This window comes from Manis pentadactyla, chromosome 13 (assembly GCF_030020395.1).
Source record: "Manis pentadactyla isolate mManPen7 chromosome 13, mManPen7.hap1, whole genome shotgun sequence".
In the NCBI taxonomy this organism is placed as follows: Eukaryota; Metazoa; Chordata; class Mammalia; order Pholidota; family Manidae; genus Manis; species Manis pentadactyla.
This window is the reverse complement of record NC_080031.1, coordinates 69,336,890-69,353,573: the sequence shown is the minus strand read 5'-3', so window position 1 is coordinate 69,353,573 and position 16,684 is coordinate 69,336,890. Positions and strand designations below refer to the sequence as shown.

The 16,684-nt window shown below is 36.2% G+C and overlaps 1 protein-coding gene across 11 annotated transcripts in view; it reads left to right on the top strand.

Moving 5' to 3' along the window:
* Positions 1–16,684, top strand: part of CSNK1G3 (casein kinase 1 gamma 3) — a 127,971-nt gene that overhangs the window by 104,863 nt on the left and 6,424 nt on the right. For 3 of the 11 annotated variants that reach the window (XM_036903175.2, XM_036903177.2, XM_057491187.1), the window contains exons 11-13: positions 2,267–2,362; positions 11,486–11,592; positions 12,143–12,166. In XM_036903175.2, coding sequence (XP_036759070.1) covers positions 2,267–2,362; positions 11,486–11,592; positions 12,143–12,166 — 227 coding nt within the window. The remainder of the gene's footprint in view (positions 1–2,266; positions 2,363–11,485; positions 11,593–12,142; positions 12,167–16,684) is intronic. The other 8 variants (XM_036903179.2, XM_036903180.2, XM_036903182.2 and 5 more) reach the window with 5 other exon arrangements.

Here is a 16,684-nt window from a genome sequence, read left to right as displayed (position 1 = left end):
TTAGAGAAATTGAAACAATAAAGTGTCTTGTACATAAATTACTTTAAAGATAAATTACTGTCAGTTGATAGCTTAAGTACTCTGATAAGATGCTGTGTATAGAAAGAAATGGCTCAGAAACCAAGACCAGGAGTTTGTCTTTTAAGAGTTAATTTCTCAAATGTGCTTGAAAGAAGGCCGATAATTCATGTTCTCTGAGGATCTCCGCTTGGATTGTTAGGTATTGTAATAAGTGAAACTCTTCTTTTATTGTTGAATTAAATTAGAATGAAATAGTTTAGAGGTTAACCTGCTGCATGTTTCAGACATGTCTTGTTAGCTAGACTGTGAGCTTACGGAGGGTGGGAACCATATTTTTTCATGTAGTTCCTTGTTGTACTAAATATATGGAGTCAATTTTTTTCAGGAAATCCTTTAAGATAGTTTATATATTGAATTTGAACTCTGGATATGCAGGTTGTCATTATGATAGAAAAGTTTTATATCTAGGAAAAAATTTTTAAATAATTAAAAAGAATTAAATGGTTTAAGTTGTATGAGAAACCATAAATAGTTCACCATTCCCAAAGAAGGAATATTTATTCTTTAAATGACTGAAGCCTTTATAATGTCCCTAGATAAAAATTTGTAACCTAGAATCAGTGGTTAAAGTTCAGGGGATCCTGAAATTTTATAGGAAGTGTTGGGTGTATATAAGTGTTTATTCTGAAGAGAGGTTGCATAGCTTTTACTATCTTCTTAAGGAGATTCATGACCCCTAAATATTGCCTGTTGTCCTAGGTAACATTTAAATAATTGCTTCAATTTTAGCATCATTTTTATTTATTCATCTTGATATCATCTAATTGATTTCAGTGTAGATTAAAAATCTACAAAATTCTTATAATAAATTTGGAGGGTTTAATTAAAAAACATTGTAGAACTGTTATAATTTTTTGATGACATCATGTAACATGGTATGTAATTTTTGCATTGTACAATTTAATTAAGGAAGCTTAGTGCCAGAACATTTATTTATTGTGTCTACTTGAATTTAACATCTCTTCTCCCAAAGGGTTGCTCTGGTAACATGCTTAGGCTTCCTATAGCCCAGTGTACTTGGCACTTCTTGGCAAGATTTTTTTGATTTGGGTTGAAAAGGAAGAAAGAAAAGGAAAAAAAAGAAAGAAAGAAAAGAGCACTAAAAGCTTTAGAACATGTGTAATTGTGGTAAGGAACTAGGTAGTATTATTGGAAGAACAGTAGGCTCTGAGAGTGAACCCCTGCTACTCCATGCTACCTGTGTGAGCTTAGGGAAAGTGTTTAACTTCTCAATGTCTTCATCAGTAAAATGCAGATCGTACTATGTATGTGAAAATTAAAAAGTACATTAAAAGCAGCTAGTGCAGAACCAAACGCGTAATGTCGTATATTATATTCCTCCCCCTTTTTAGTAGTTCTGTCCACATTTCCCTGAATTTTTTGATGACATCATGTAACATGGTATGTAATTTTTGAAACTGACTCCTGTTAAGCAACTACTCCTAATCTTGCTAGTAATCTTTACTAGTTTGTGGTTATTGCCATGTGGATTTGCCAAGTCATCTAGAAGCATCAAGAATTTTCAGCCTATCAGGGAACTAGCTGGGTTCCATAATTTAAGCCAGATAAAAACAGATAAAGGAAGCAAAGGGATTCATGTATGTAGGTTTGTCACTTAAAAATTGTTCATCATATCTTCATATTATTCTGTATAGCACTTGTCGCTTCTCAAAGAATTTTGTTTTCTCATATTATTCTCACAGTCAGAAACAGGGTACTGAGCAAGAGAGAAAAGTTTTCTAGAATCCTGAGTACAGCTATTTCAGGACTATCTTTTGTACCTTGCTAGAAGTAGTTCAGAGAACCAATTTTGGGGGCCTCTACTGTATAATAGAGTGGATGGCTTTTTGGTATGCTGATAATTTATTTGGAGTGCTTTCTTGGACATGTCATTTTTACCTCCCTAGTTCTTTATTATTTTCATTGTTAGAGGGTGGAGTCTCTGATATCTAAAGTCCTTGCACTTTCAAAATTTTATTTTTATGGTTGAGACTTACATAATTCTAGCAGTTTAACTAAACTCTCCACATTGAATATGCAAAGAGAACTGCATCTGTGATGCAGGATAGTCAGGATATATTAAATTTCCTTTTATACATTTGTTTTCTATATTATGAGGATGAGATGTTTAACATATTGGGTTTTTCTTCTTCCATGCATGCCACATGCATTAAATAAATGGCAGTCGGCAGACCACAGGGCAGCTTGGGACTCTCAGCAGGCAAATCCCCACCATTTGAGAGCTCACCTTGCAGCAGACAGACATGGTGGCTCGGTACAGGTATTTTCTGATTTTTGCATGAGTGATTATTTCCCAAATTTATACAACTAACCCTTTTTTGGAACTCATGGCATGATTTCATATCCTAATGAAAAACTTGTTGCTGAACTCTCCATAATTCTATTCCTTTGCATTTAACCAAAAAGCAAAATTAACATGGTCTAGAAAGACTACCAGGGATACTAAGATTTTGCCTTAGTTTATTTTTGTAAGCATAGGCAACAATATTTAAGTAAGTCATATTCACAACAGGTTAGAAAAACAAACTGTATTACTTGAAATATGTGTTAAATTTGATTTTCCATTAGTAAGCTCAATCTTTTTTAATGCTTTAACTAACAGAACATTTTTTGTATCTTTTCTCTTTCATTGATTTTTTTTCTTCTCAAACTTAAGTCACTTATGTAGTAGATACCTAACTTCTTTCATCCTTAGTACTCAGAATGTACTTCTTGATTAGTTGGTCAAATAAACTTGACCCCAATTTTTATGATTGTGTATTTTGTTTGTACTTGTAGAAAATAGCAGATGGAGAAAGTAATGTCAAGGACAAGTATTTATTAGATCTTCCCTTCCATTTTCTGGATATTTACAGAAATTTAAAGCAGTACTTTATGTTTTTGATGTGTTCCTTTTTCCCCCTTTTCTATACATCTAGAGGTAGCTAGTAAATTCTTCCCTTCCATACCCCCTAAATTTTAATCTGTGTATTGTAGAAATAAGGAAAGATTGTTAAGTCTCTTACGTCTTTTAAAATGCCAGTTTAAGGTGATCTAAGTGCTGGCTTAAAGTAATTAAGATGATAAATGTTTTCTCGTTTCATTTCAATTTAGAGGCTTTAAAAGTTTGATTTTTCTTCTTCATATTTCGACGTGACCAATTTTCCATTGTTTTACCAAATTTGCATTCTTCTTATTTACTGAATCGATGCTCTGTTTTACATTCTTTCTTGATTCGAATTCTTAAAGTCAATTCTTGATTAAATGTTTTCCTCACCATTAAATTTTAGAGGTAATTTAAATAATGTAACCAGATATTTTTGTACAACTTTGTAGTCTATGGAACTTTTGGCCATGTGTAACAGAAGTACTTGCAGAATCCTGTAAAAGTTTAGAGTGAGGGACTCACAGGCAAGGATGCCTGAATTGTAAAATTTTTTATGACCTCAATTCATATTGTTGGAAAGTCAATTGAGTAAGTTTATTTAATCAGAGTGTGTTGTGTATGTATCTGTAGACATTTACATGTTTCTAAATGTCATATGTCATTATAGCAAGTGTCTTGCTTGCTCTTGCTCACTGTTCAGGGGAATCAGCAGCATTTAAAGTACTATTGGAAAGCTTTCCTACCACTCCTGTACCATTGCCACAGATTTGTTTTCCTGGCCTCTCCTTACTCTGTGGGATTCCCAGAGGTGGCTTATGGGGGGTCTCTTTGGGCTCTCCAGGGGTGAATGAAGTGATTTTTGGCTCATCACTCCAGTACTTTATGTTCTGTTTTTTAACTTGTTTTCAAGAGATTTTTCAACTCTGCTCATTTCTTATCATCTCCTTAAAGCTTTTCTTTGTATAGGAACTAAAGCTGGCTTCATTCTAATATTCAATAAGTGGTCAATTTTACTACTGAATTCTGGTAATACATTGATAAAACACCATTCTCATTGATTTCCTGAATATATTTTACAATATTAGCCTGATATGATGGACATTAAATAGTTTGTGATGAAAAATTTACTATCAGCCTAAGTAAATTCCTGAATCCAGCCGCACCCCCAAATATTGAATTTATAATTTATATGCTACCCACTTTCAAATTTTTCAGTTGTAAGATGACATTTGTATAGTTGGATTAATGAAATTGTAATTTAAAACTAATAAGAGGAAAGAAGTTTGCCTAATCTAATGTGATTATTATAATAATTGAATACTGTATTTGATTCTGATTGAAGGAAGAAGGGGGAATGATGTGTTTTATTTTCATTGTCTGATAAAGGAAAGAAATAAAGAGAAAAAATATTTTTACTAATACAAAATACTGAAAAGAATGCTTAAGTTCTTTGTATGATGGTCATTAAACCACCTGACAAAATTTCAAGCATTGGCTTTGCAGAAGATGTAAACACTTTAAATGAAAATTTAAAAAAATTATCCTAGACAACTACTAAGGGTATATATCATCAATAGTTTTTTGAGAAAGACAGTGGCTGCTTATCTAGTAATAAAATGTGATACAGACTTCGGGCATTCAAGCAGAACCAGCTGTTACCTAAAACGAGCCGTTTTGGGCCTACGTCTTTCATCCCTCACCTATCACTATACTCTTTTCCATAGATCTGAGAATTGCTCTCAGCACGGCACCACAAAGCATTCCAGGCTGCTTCTAGTTGACATGCAAGATGACACCTCTTGCCATTTTGACCTACAGAAAGATCCTCAGATATCATTATGTCAGATGTGCTTTTAATAGAAACTGAATAGTGGAGTCTAAATTTGAACTCCTTGTCTTCCGTATATTACAGATGAGACATATAAGTTACCAAGTTGATTTCACTGTGGTTAAGAGAGCAGCCCTGGAGTCAGATTTGAGTTCAAGTTCTGTTCCTTGGATTATTCATCAGCAAAATGGAGACATTGATAATATTTCTCTCTCATGTTTTTGTTGTGGATCTAATTTAAAAAAGTATTTAGCATAGAGGCTTGGACTTAGGAAGTTGTAAACAGTAGAACAATCCATTGTTTTTACTAATTAATAAACTTGATAGTGTTTTTAACCATTTTGGGGAAGTGAAATGATGAGGCACGGCCCAAACTAAGCACTGTCAAGAGGAATTTACCTAATGTTATATTCTTTCTTTTTAGTGAAATCATGTTAATTCTCTAACTGGAAGGATACAGCTATACATTTAATAAACTTTTCCCACTTAGGAGATTAAGAATATTTAAATATCTGAAGAGCTTATTTTGAATCTGTTCTTGGCTTGTATTTGTTTTGGAAAAGCTCCTGAGGGAATCAAATGTGCCCTTCTCTGCTCTCCTTAGAATTATTGGTAATATGGCTGAGAAACTTAGACCTACCACTCTCAAGTTTTGTGACCATTCTTTATTCAGCAAATATATATATATATATATATATATAAATAACTGTCTACTGGGTGCTAAGCACTGTGTTAGGTTCTTTGACTAAAAGGGAGAATAACAGAGATGATGCCCATCCCCATGGACCTTGCAGTCACTGGGGAGGGCTCATAACAGGCCTTATGGGTAAGTGGGGAAACACAGGTGCTATAGAACATACAGGAGAAGCACCTAACCTGGATTTAGTGGGTTAAGATTTGCTGGGAAAAGTGGTATCTTTTTATATTCGATCTTTTCCCATGTTTTCAAAGTGAAGAATCAGTAGCAGGTAGCAGTTGGAGAGGGCAGAAGGGGTCAGGAGAGGAGTGTACCAGGCAGAGAAAACGACATGCAGAAGGTTGTGGTGGAAAGAGTGGTGCACTGAGGAATGGAACGCGATTCAGTCATGCTGGTGTGTGCTAGGAAGTGAGGCTGAGGGGTAGGCAGGAGACAGATCGTGAAGGACCTCACGGGTCTTCTTATTACATTTGGTCTGTATTCTGAGATTATCGGTTAAGGTTTACTTTTGCTAGAGACTAGATTGAAGGGAGACAAGTTTAAGGCAGGGATGTAGCTATCAAAATCTGTCCCTGAGGGAAAACTATGGGTATTGGAGATGAAGGTAAATGAAAGGACTTGAAAGATAATTAGAAGGTAGCATTTAGTTGGGTGTGGGGCCTGAGGGGACAGGTTCAGTTATCCGTTTTTGATATGTTTTTACTAGGCCAATCAGGGTCTCCAAAATTAGGTGTTAAAACAGCAGCAGAGAGCACTCACATCCAGCTCCAGGGTGGCCGGGCCCTTCACTGCAGCGCACGCCTCTGGGTCAGTGCTCTGGCTCAGTGCTTGCTCACACCCTGCTCCTGTAAAGCTGAGAGGTGATCGCAGGCAGAGGGAAGGAGGCAAGTACTAAGGGCACTACTGAGAAACTGCCCTGCATGGTCTGGTATGCCTCCAGATTGTTTGGAAATTTCCCATCGTTGTACATCTTTGGTTTGCATTTAAGGTATAATGTGACTCTGAGCACCTGAGGAAAGAAGGGCAGAGTCACAGATGATACAGACATTTTGTGTAGCCAAGCACTGTTGCTGAAAATGAAAGAATAACATTTATTGTTGTAATAGGCAGTCTGACATTTTATTCAGTATAACTTCACAAGTAGAAGTGGAGATAACAAAAAGAATTAGACAAATGTATCTTGAAATGGTAAGAAAGCATAGAGTTAAAAGTCAGATGTCCTATCTTAGTTCTCCATTATGCTAATTGTTAATATTGATTTTTCTGAGACATTTCAGATAATCAGTTTCAGTTTTCTCTCTCAAATCTTAGAAATACAGAGGTACTAACAAGGAAAAAAAGGCGAGTGATTGCTACGATCATATCTTTCTATTCATAGTTTTCTAGGGTCCTGAAATTGGTAAAAGAGAGGTTGTAGAAGGAGGGTAGTTGTGTGCCTTTATTGCTTTAATAATTTCCAGCTCGTCTTCTTTAGTTTAGCTTAGGAAATTCCTTGTCCAGTTATCACTGGGGGAAATCAGCATTAAGAATTAATTTTGATATTGTTTTGCAGTAATATTTATAATAACATCTCAAAAGACCAGAATAGTCAAAGAACATAGTGCTTTGAATACTTCTGTAATTCAAAGAAGTATTCAAAATTGAATACTTCTAGATTGACAGTCATTTTGGTTTATCTTTGTGGAAAGTCAGTGAGGATGTCACTATCCCTTCAGGCCTTCGGTTGGAGTATCAAGAATGTCAATTAAAACTCCAGCTGTAGTTTTTAAAATAAGTAAAAAAAGTTGATTTTATATAATATGTGTGAACTATAGCACAGGTCCAAAACAAACTTGAAAAGTATTCTTTTAATGATATCTCATTTACCTAGTATGCTTTCTTACAGATGACTTTCAGAAAAAGCTGATTGTATAAGTACAATGTATAATGTTTTTGTATTTCTAATATATTCATTGGGTAGATTGAGAGCTTATTAATTAATATATTGAGCCTTTACTGAGCACTTAGTAACAAGTTTACAAGAACTCAAATAGAAATTAGGAAGAGAGTAGTATAACTAATTTGTAAGAATTTGTTATATTTGGAAAATATATTAATTGGCCTTTAATAGCACTGACTACAAAGATACTATGTGTTATCTTTGTCCTCAAAAATCAGTGAGAATGACTTCTTTTGGGATTAGATTGGGTAGGCAGGCCCTGCGAACCATTGTTTATTTCCCATACTCAGCTGCAGTCTGTTTCCACATCCCTCCCCTTAAAGTCTGATATACTAATAGTGAAACTGCAGTCTGGTTGCCTTCCCACCCCTCCTCTTTTAATCTCTTAAAATAAGAACTCCACCAAGTTTTTTACCAAAGTGGGAATATCAGAGAAAATTTCTTTAAGAACAAAAATCTCTGTAAAATACCTGAATTATATTTTGAAATGTCAAACCTTAAAGCATCTGTCATTTTTAGATGTACTTTCATTAAGGAAATCAGCATCAGAAGACTAATATTTCAGAGACACTTATGTTCTAGTTCAAGTTACAATCCTAGAAATATCACCAAGTAGAATCATTCTTTAGATAATTTGTAGGTATTTGTTTGATTAATTGGTTGATTTAGGTTACCAGAAATATAATGACACATTATTTATAATATTATGGTCTTTGCTTTTTCTTCATGAAATCCCTTTCCAAAAGACCATTAATCTTCCTACCTGAAAGTAATTTTAATGCCATGATATACTCCCAGTGTTAAGTAGGCCAGTTTTACAGGAGAACTTTGTTACCACATTGATCTGTTCTGACCCTGAGATATTGGCCTTCACTCAGAGGGTTAGGGAATCTGGGAAGCCCAGGAAAAATTACATTAAAAATTACAAGAAGGCAGACATGACTTCCTTCTGGTCTGGTTTAGATAGAATGGGATTTGAAATATTTCACTGAAGTAGTGTATTAATGTTAAGTATGACTTTGTGTGAACTGCAGCAAATAAGATTATATGTATAATTACAATGCATATATGGTTTCTGTTGCTGGAAATTTAGAATGCCGAGGTTTTACATTCTCAGTTATGTTGTTTAAAGTAAGGGAAGACAACATGAGAGGAGCTGCCTATACTTTGAGGTGGGGTCCCTCCAATTATCTAGGGCCATTGAACAAAAAGGAAGAAAAATAACTTGTTGAATATTATGTCAAGGGAATAACAATGGAAATTGTTCAGCGAACTGTTCAGAATATCTGCAGCATACAGGGCGCTCTGCTAAGGGCAGCAGAGAATACAAAATTATAAGGTAAGCATCCTGCTTTCTAGCTCCTTTAATTCAGTGTAGGGGCTCTGACAGTTTAAAATTTAAGAATAAAGAACAAAATTAGAATGAGAATTAGACCAAATAAATGATTTTAAAAATGTTTTCAGAAAGAGGGAGAAATAAAGAGAAAAATTTGACACGGAGCTCAATAGAATGACAGAAAGGAGGAACCCCAGAAGCACAGAGGCAGGCTTCAACGTAGGAGTATTCCTTCTTTGGGCACTCTCTGGAGGCGATCAAGGCAATTTATGTGTTTTTGGCTATATGCACAAATGCAGTGTCCATTTCTAAGTACTTATTCCTCAAAAGACAGGAAACTGAACCTCTGCAATTCCTGAATTAATCCAGTTATATTGATTGATTTCTCCCTAACTCTCCCCTGGAGTTGGGGAGAGAGACCCATTTCTTCACAGTAAATTAACAGGTCTGCAAGGACAGGGGTGTTTGTGTGTCTTGTTTACAGGCACTGTTTTAGGAATTCCAAGTTCCTAGAACAGTGCCTGGCCCATTGTAGCCTCTCATTAATAACTTTAGACTTAATTAAGCTTTAGAAATATGGGGCTTTATAAAATGCAACTCTTTTAATAAAACTCTTGTAGTCGTCAGCTGTCAACTCTGGTGTCCAGGCCTTTGATATGTCAAAATTTTTTTTCTTTTTTTCTTTCTTTCCTTTCTTTTTTTTTCCTAATAATGAGATCAAATAGGGGAAGCATCAAAGGTGATTCTTAGAATGTGAGCCTGGAGGTCTGGGACGATGGTAGGGCTTTAATAGAATTTGGAACCAGAAGAGTAGGAAATTTAAGGGGGAGTGTGATAAATTAGGTTTTGGAATGGTGTGAGGTGTCAAAACTTGGTGTAGCTAACCAAATACATGGATGTGTGGTTAGGCTTAGGGAGGCCTTTACATAGAGGTAATAGTTGAGCTGTGATTGTTGGTAAGACTGACAGTAACAGTGATGGCCACCCTTTATTAAGTTCTTACTTTATGCCAGCCACTGTGTTTCATATATTGATTTTATCTCATCCTCATATTGCCCTTATTAAGTAGACACTACTGTTTCCCATTTTATAGTTGAGAGCACTGAGGTTTAGCAAGATAAAGAATCTTTCTCAGGGTCCCGTAGCTGATAATTGTTAGAGCAAGGCCTTCAGAGTAGACCTGACCTTACTCCAAAGTCATCAGCTGGTGCCAGTGATAGAGACAATTAGGAAATTGAGGACTGAGCTAAGACCACTGAGTATGTTTTTCTGGGAATCACTGGTAACCTTCAAGAGAATTTTTCTTAAGAGTTCTGAAGGTGGAACAGAGTACAGATTGCAAGGAGTTAAGGGATAAATGAATGGAACATTTCATAAAAATGTAAGTAAATTAAGACTACGGTTTTCAAGAGTTTAGGGAAAAGGAAGAAATGGGACAGTAAGGTGACTTTGTACAACCAAGAGAATGTGGGACTTTTGATATGTTTTTTATTTTGTTTTAGGATTTCATTCATGCATCATGCATTTATTAATTTCAACAAATATTTATTGAGTGCCTATTCTGTGCCAAGCACAGTGGGGAGATATCATAGGGAATAGCATAAGGTTCCTGCTGTCATGGAGCCTGATTTTAATGGAGGTGGGAGTGGGTGTCAAGAAACAGTCACTCAACCAGAAAAACATCAACATGGATAAATGCTGTACAGAGTTAAAAAAATTCACTTGTATAGCATGAAAGAGTGTGTCTGCATGGATGTTTTAGATTGTACGATAGAGAAGGCTTGCTTTAGAGATATTCTCTGAGAATCTGAAAGATAAAACAACCACCAATAAGCAGGAAGAGAATTCCAGGCAAGAAATAGATAATGCCAAGGCCTTTCGGTGGGAATAGGCTTGACATACTGGATGGAGGCTAGCAAACAAAGGTATGAGCTCAGAGAGGCAGGCAGGATTCAGATCCTGTGGGGCTTTGTGAAGTGAAGTAAAGAGTGTGGATCTTTATTCTAAGTGAAAAGGGAGGTCGACACTTGAAGAGTTTTAAGCAATTATACACAACCTGGTTTACATCTTAGAGTGAGCATCCTGGTTGTGTGGACAATACATTAGTGGTTGAGGTGGGCGGATGCATACAAGTGAAAGCAGAAGACCAGTTAATAGGTTTTGCTCATAATCAAGAGATAATGGTGGCATGCTCTGCTGTCCTGGTAATAATAGAGGTGGGAGGAACCGATTTGGGATGTGTTTTGGGGAGTATTCAATAGGATTTAGGTGTGGGATTTAGATCAAAAAGAGGAATCACAGTGATTTCTGGATTTGGTGATTGAACAACTGGGTGAGTGAATGGGCAATATAAGAGGGAGACCTGAGCATGATTACAGAATAGAAATGAAGGATCCATTCATTGGGAGGAACAGCGTGGAAGTGTGCAAGGGAAATTATTCATAATTAGCAAATTCTCAAAGGAGACAGGCACACAGGAGAGAACTGACTGGGTCATAAGCGTAGGAGTTAGCCTTAAAAACAAATACTGAATGACCTTGATCTTTAATAAAATGCTAGACCAGTTACTATATATTCATGTAGGAATGACTACATACTAATTGTTTGGTGTTCTTCATGTTACCTTATAATTTAAATACTTGAACCCAAATTATGTTTATCATTGTTTAACCAAGTACTTTGCAAATAGGTCATTCCTTTTTTGTTCTTTTCGGCAGGTTGTTAGTTCTACAAATGGAGAGTTGAACACAGATGACCCTACTGCAGGTCGTTCAAATGCACCCATTACAGCCCCTACAGAAGTAGAAGTGATGGATGAAACCAAGTATGTATTCATTTTGCTTGTTTAAGTAACTCTTTGTTCTTAAACTATGCATGTTTGAGGGCTGTAGTCACGTACAATTATTTTAGTAAATTTTTTTCCAGGAATAGGTGCATGCAAAACAAGTGGTGTGTTTAATTATTTTAATCACCAAGTTTAAGATAGTTGCAATTCCAGTAAATATTTTAATAATACCAAAAAAGTTATTTAAGAACTATGCTTGCATTCTTATTTAGAATTAACAGCATATTTTTAGCTTTTTATTTTTAACAGTGTTGATACATGAAAGTTAGAGCTATACTATAGATGCTGGGTTTTTTTTGTAAGTGTAAGAATAAACAGATTTATGTATGCTGCATGCATTAATTAGTTTTATATTAGTTTCTTTGTGAATGTAAATTATAATGATGCTTGGAAAAAATTAAGCATGAAAAACAATGTGATAATTTCAGTATGGGCTGTTTCTGATGATCTCTCTCTCTCTCTCTCTCTCTCTCTCTCTCTCTTTCTTTTTCCTTGTATTTTTTTTTTTTTTTTGTGTGTGTGTGTATAGCTGCCAGAAAGTGTTGAACATGTGGTGAGTTCTCAAGTGTAGGCAGGCAGAAATAGCTCCGTTGACTGTAATTTGAAAGATTTAGCAGCATTTTGCATTTTTTCAAAACATACTTTTCAACATATTATAATTGGTAAATGTTGGTCAAAAATATTTGCTGTCCTTTATGTTAGCTCTGAAAAGCAAGAAATAATTGTTTGAGGAGCTCTTTTGCCTGCTGCCACTTTTTTGCTTCAAGAGACGTAGACTTAGGGGCGCTTTTTAATCGAGTGGATGAGACCCTGACCCTGCTTGAGCTTGTGCATTTGCTTTGTAACACAGAGGCTTTATTTGCTATTGTAATTAGAAAGACAGGCTTTTGAGTTAAGCTTTTTTTCCTGTTTGTAATTGTTAAATACACACAGTAGACCTCCTACCGCCACCCTAATAATATTAAAACAGTAGTTTATTTATTAACTATTGCCATTGAATACACATGGTACACACTGATAAACTTCATTATAAACTCTTGTCAGAGAGTGTTACGGAAGACTCCTCACCTAAATAGTGCCTGCTAATTTCAGATAGTCTGAAAAATAATATTCCTATGAGTCAAAATAATGCTGAATTGAATCTGTTTTCTGACGTTTGCCTTTAGATGTACAGTAATGTTGTGCTTAAAATGCTTCTCCAGTTTCAGGACAAATTTTGAGTCAGCCTTGGAGTGAATAAAGTTGCTTAGATTAGTAAAGTTTGGAGCATTCTACTCATATACAAAAGGAACCTTGTATAATTTCCAAAATAATGCTCATTTGTGGATGCAAGATATGGGCGCTTGTGTGGATATTTTGTTTTAAAGAACAATGGTCAAGTATCCATTTTAACCAGTTTTGACTATGGAATCTACTGAGAATGTTAGTTAAGTGGATTTCAGGATATAATTTGTCAGCTATATACTGGTTTATTTTTTATATCAAAAGTAAAAACAAAGGTTTGATTTGTGCAGTCCTAAGCACAGCTATAAAACAGGTGGCATAAAGTGGCAGGCTACGCACATGTCCTCTGCAGGTGAACGCGGGTGTAGATTCCTGCTTCTGCCACTTGGTGTGCTACCTTCTCCAAGCTGTTGCTTTTCCTGTAAAATGAGGCTAATAATATTTATTTCATAGGTTGTTGAGAAAATCAAATGTGATACAGCATTGGCAATTTGTCTGTCACATGGCAGGTACTCAATAGCTATTATCATCCCTATTTTTATTTTTCCACTTCCACTTGCCAATGACCTTTTCATCTTGTTGTTCTCAGGCTTGTGCTTCTTCCATCACTGTCCCATGTTTTTACTTTTATACCCACATTCTTCACTGAAACTGGCTGTCTGCATTCACATCCTCTTAAAGACCTGCTTTCAAGCAAGCCTATTACATTTTTCCAATTATTTATTCACAAGTTAAACTGTTTGGACTTCAGAATTACCTGATGTTGTCCTTGCCCTTACGCAGATGATAGCTGGCAGGGAGGATTGCAGTTGTGTTAACATATGTATATGACTAGTACACAATAAATGCTATGCAGAGGCATGAGAAACCTGATGGAGCTTATAAAGAAAAAGATTACTTACCAGTAGGGTGACAGAGCATGCTTTAGGGAAGTAGCTCTGAAGACTGGAGTGATTTGTTTAGGTGACACAGGGTGGGCGTGTATGTTTACATGTTTGAGTTGCTACCTGTAGGTGTTGGAAGATGAGAAAAAAGGAAGTGAGGTGGGAAGGCTGCTCCTGAAGGAAGGTCCTCTGTTGCTTGGAGCCTCAAGTCCAGGCTTCTTGGCATGGCACCAGTGCCCTTCAGACCTGTCAGAGTCTGGCCCCTGCCTTGCTTTCCCAGCCCCATCTTCCATTCTGAATCCTGTATTCCATTGGTTCCTTAAGCTTGCCATTGAGATATTACCTCTTTATCTCTCTCCTGGTTCTTGAATTTCTTGAAGGCCTTTTTCATCTACAAATCCCCAGTGCTTAAAGACAGTGTGCTTCAATCAGTTATTACTAGATAATTGGTTAAACAATGTGTTGTGTCCATGCAGTGAACTATTAGTTGACAATGTAAAATAATGAAATTGAAAACTATGCTAAGAAGCAGATGCAAAAGGCTTCTTTAATATTCTGTAGCACAATATTAAATGATTCCCTTTATATGAAATGTCCAGAATAGGCTGAGATAGAGAGATACAAGGAGCCAGTGATTGCCTGGGGCAGGGCAGAACAGGGTGGGCATGACTGCTCATAGGTAACATGCTTTCAGTGTTATGGGGTGAGAAAATGCTTTGAACCTAGACAGTAGTGATGGCTACAAAACTCTTTGAATATATTAAAACCACTGAATTGTATACTCTGAAAGCATAATTTTTATGATATGTGAATTATATTATTCAAAAAAAATGGATAGCAACCATGATTTCAGTAAAGCTTTGTTCCAGATGGGTTACAGAAATCCTGAGCATTTCCCTAACTCTCCACTAGTGAAAAACTCTTTTTAAACACAAACATTTTGTTGTTCCTTTAATCTAACATCCTTACAAGTTTATTATTTCATACCTCATATCCTTTTAGTCTGTGATTAAGATATGTGAGCATGATTTCTTTTTCTAATGTTTTCAATTTCATTATTTCACATTGCATATTATGCTTCTCTTCTCCCTTCAAACACTGTATATGTAGCTAAGAACCTGCTTAGAATTCTTTTCCAAATTTGTTTCCAAGTTCTTCTCTTTCTTTGTACCTGTGATTGGCAGAGACCTCCTCTTACCCCATCTCATTAATAAAATACATCCTATTTTGGACATTTTACCTTCTCAGGTTTCCTGGGATAGTACCTTATGGGGTAAATATATAATTTCTGAATGATGGAAAATACCCTATTCCCCTAGGTATAAAGTGAATCCATTAGTCATGAGATTTTATCTTACTTTTTTACTGCAGATGAGAATTTTTTTCAAGATAGGTGATACAAATGATAGCACCCTCATCATTCCCATCAAGCTTCCTTATTTTGGTCATCAAGATTTTAGGTAGTACAAAATTATCTTTTTGTTTGTTTGTTTCTCTTCCTTTCCCCCTTCTAACATTTACCGAACAGTTATTGTATTTGGTAAATGATGTTTATGAGGGTAAGTCGAGGCTCCTATGTCTCATCAGGGAAGATAGTAAGTACACCAATGACTTTTGTATAGTGATCCTTAACCCTGGCTTCATATTACAGTCATCTGGGGAATGTTAAAAATATGCCAGTACTTTTAGGCTGTACTATCAGGGTTTCTGATTTAATTGGTCTGGTTACCAGTATTTTTAAAAGCCTTCTAAACTGATTCTAAGGAGCAACCAGGATTGAAAAAGCACTGGCCTGAAACGAGGTATTATAGGATTAGCACTATAGGGTACAGTCTTACTGGATTTAAGAGACTGGAATATGCACTTCTAGCTGGGAAGATCAGAGAAGTCTTCACGGGTAAAAATACGTTTGCACTGGTTCTCAAAGATGAGTATGCTTTGGCCAAGAGGCAGGTAGAAGGAGTCAGAAGAAGCTTGGCAATGATGTGGAGCCAGGAAACAATGGGGCAAGTTTGAGGAGTGATGCATGTGGGTACAGTGTGTGTAAATACATTAATGGGCACTGAGACAGGCAAAGTGTCCAAATTCAAAGGGCCTTCATAGCCAGGTTAAAAAAAAAAAAGACATTGTTTTTCTCAGCACAAGAAAGCAAGCTGTGGGTTTTAAGCCAAGAATTGGTGTAATCAGATTGAACATTAGGAAAACCAATTTGGCAGCAGTTTTGAGGTTTATGTCACTTCCTGGGGCTCATTAGATTGCAGAAAACCTCTCTCCCTCCCTCCCATCTTTCCTTCCTTCTCCAGTATAGGCTACCTGGAAAGGAAGCCTAATGGTGGATGAGGTCAAAACCACATTTTAAAAGCTGTTTGGACTTAATACACTAGACATGGAGGCCCATTGCTGAGATCTAAGAAGAAAAGGGCATGGCCATGTTTATGACAGGGGAGTTTGGATAGCACACTGGAGAGAGGAAGAGACTCATACTGGGAAGTCAGTTGCAATGCTTTCAGCAGTGGTGAAGGCAAGAAGTTCTGAACTAAACCAGCATGAGAGGATGGGGTAATTTCAGACTTGAGGGACTAAATTCCTGTGGATGGAGAGGAAGAAATTGAAGGTAAGGATGAGTCTGCAGTTCCCTAGTTAAGAGTAGTTATGTGGATTGCCTTGCTCTCTGAATTAAACTCTTCTTTAACTAAGCATCATTTTCTATACCAAGAGATCCAGAGATACGAAATTACATTTCAGATATAAACTTCAAAGGGAAAAATCCATTGTCAAAGAATTAGAGATGTCATGTAAGATATTTTGTATAAATTTATCAAACTTGATGAAGAGAGACTTGGTTCTGGAGTCCTCGGTGGGTAGGGCCTGGCAGGTCCTGCAGTCTCTCAACCAAAGGATAAGCTAGTGAGTCATTGCCTGAGGGACAGATGAGACCTTTAGATTGAGACAGAGAAACATGC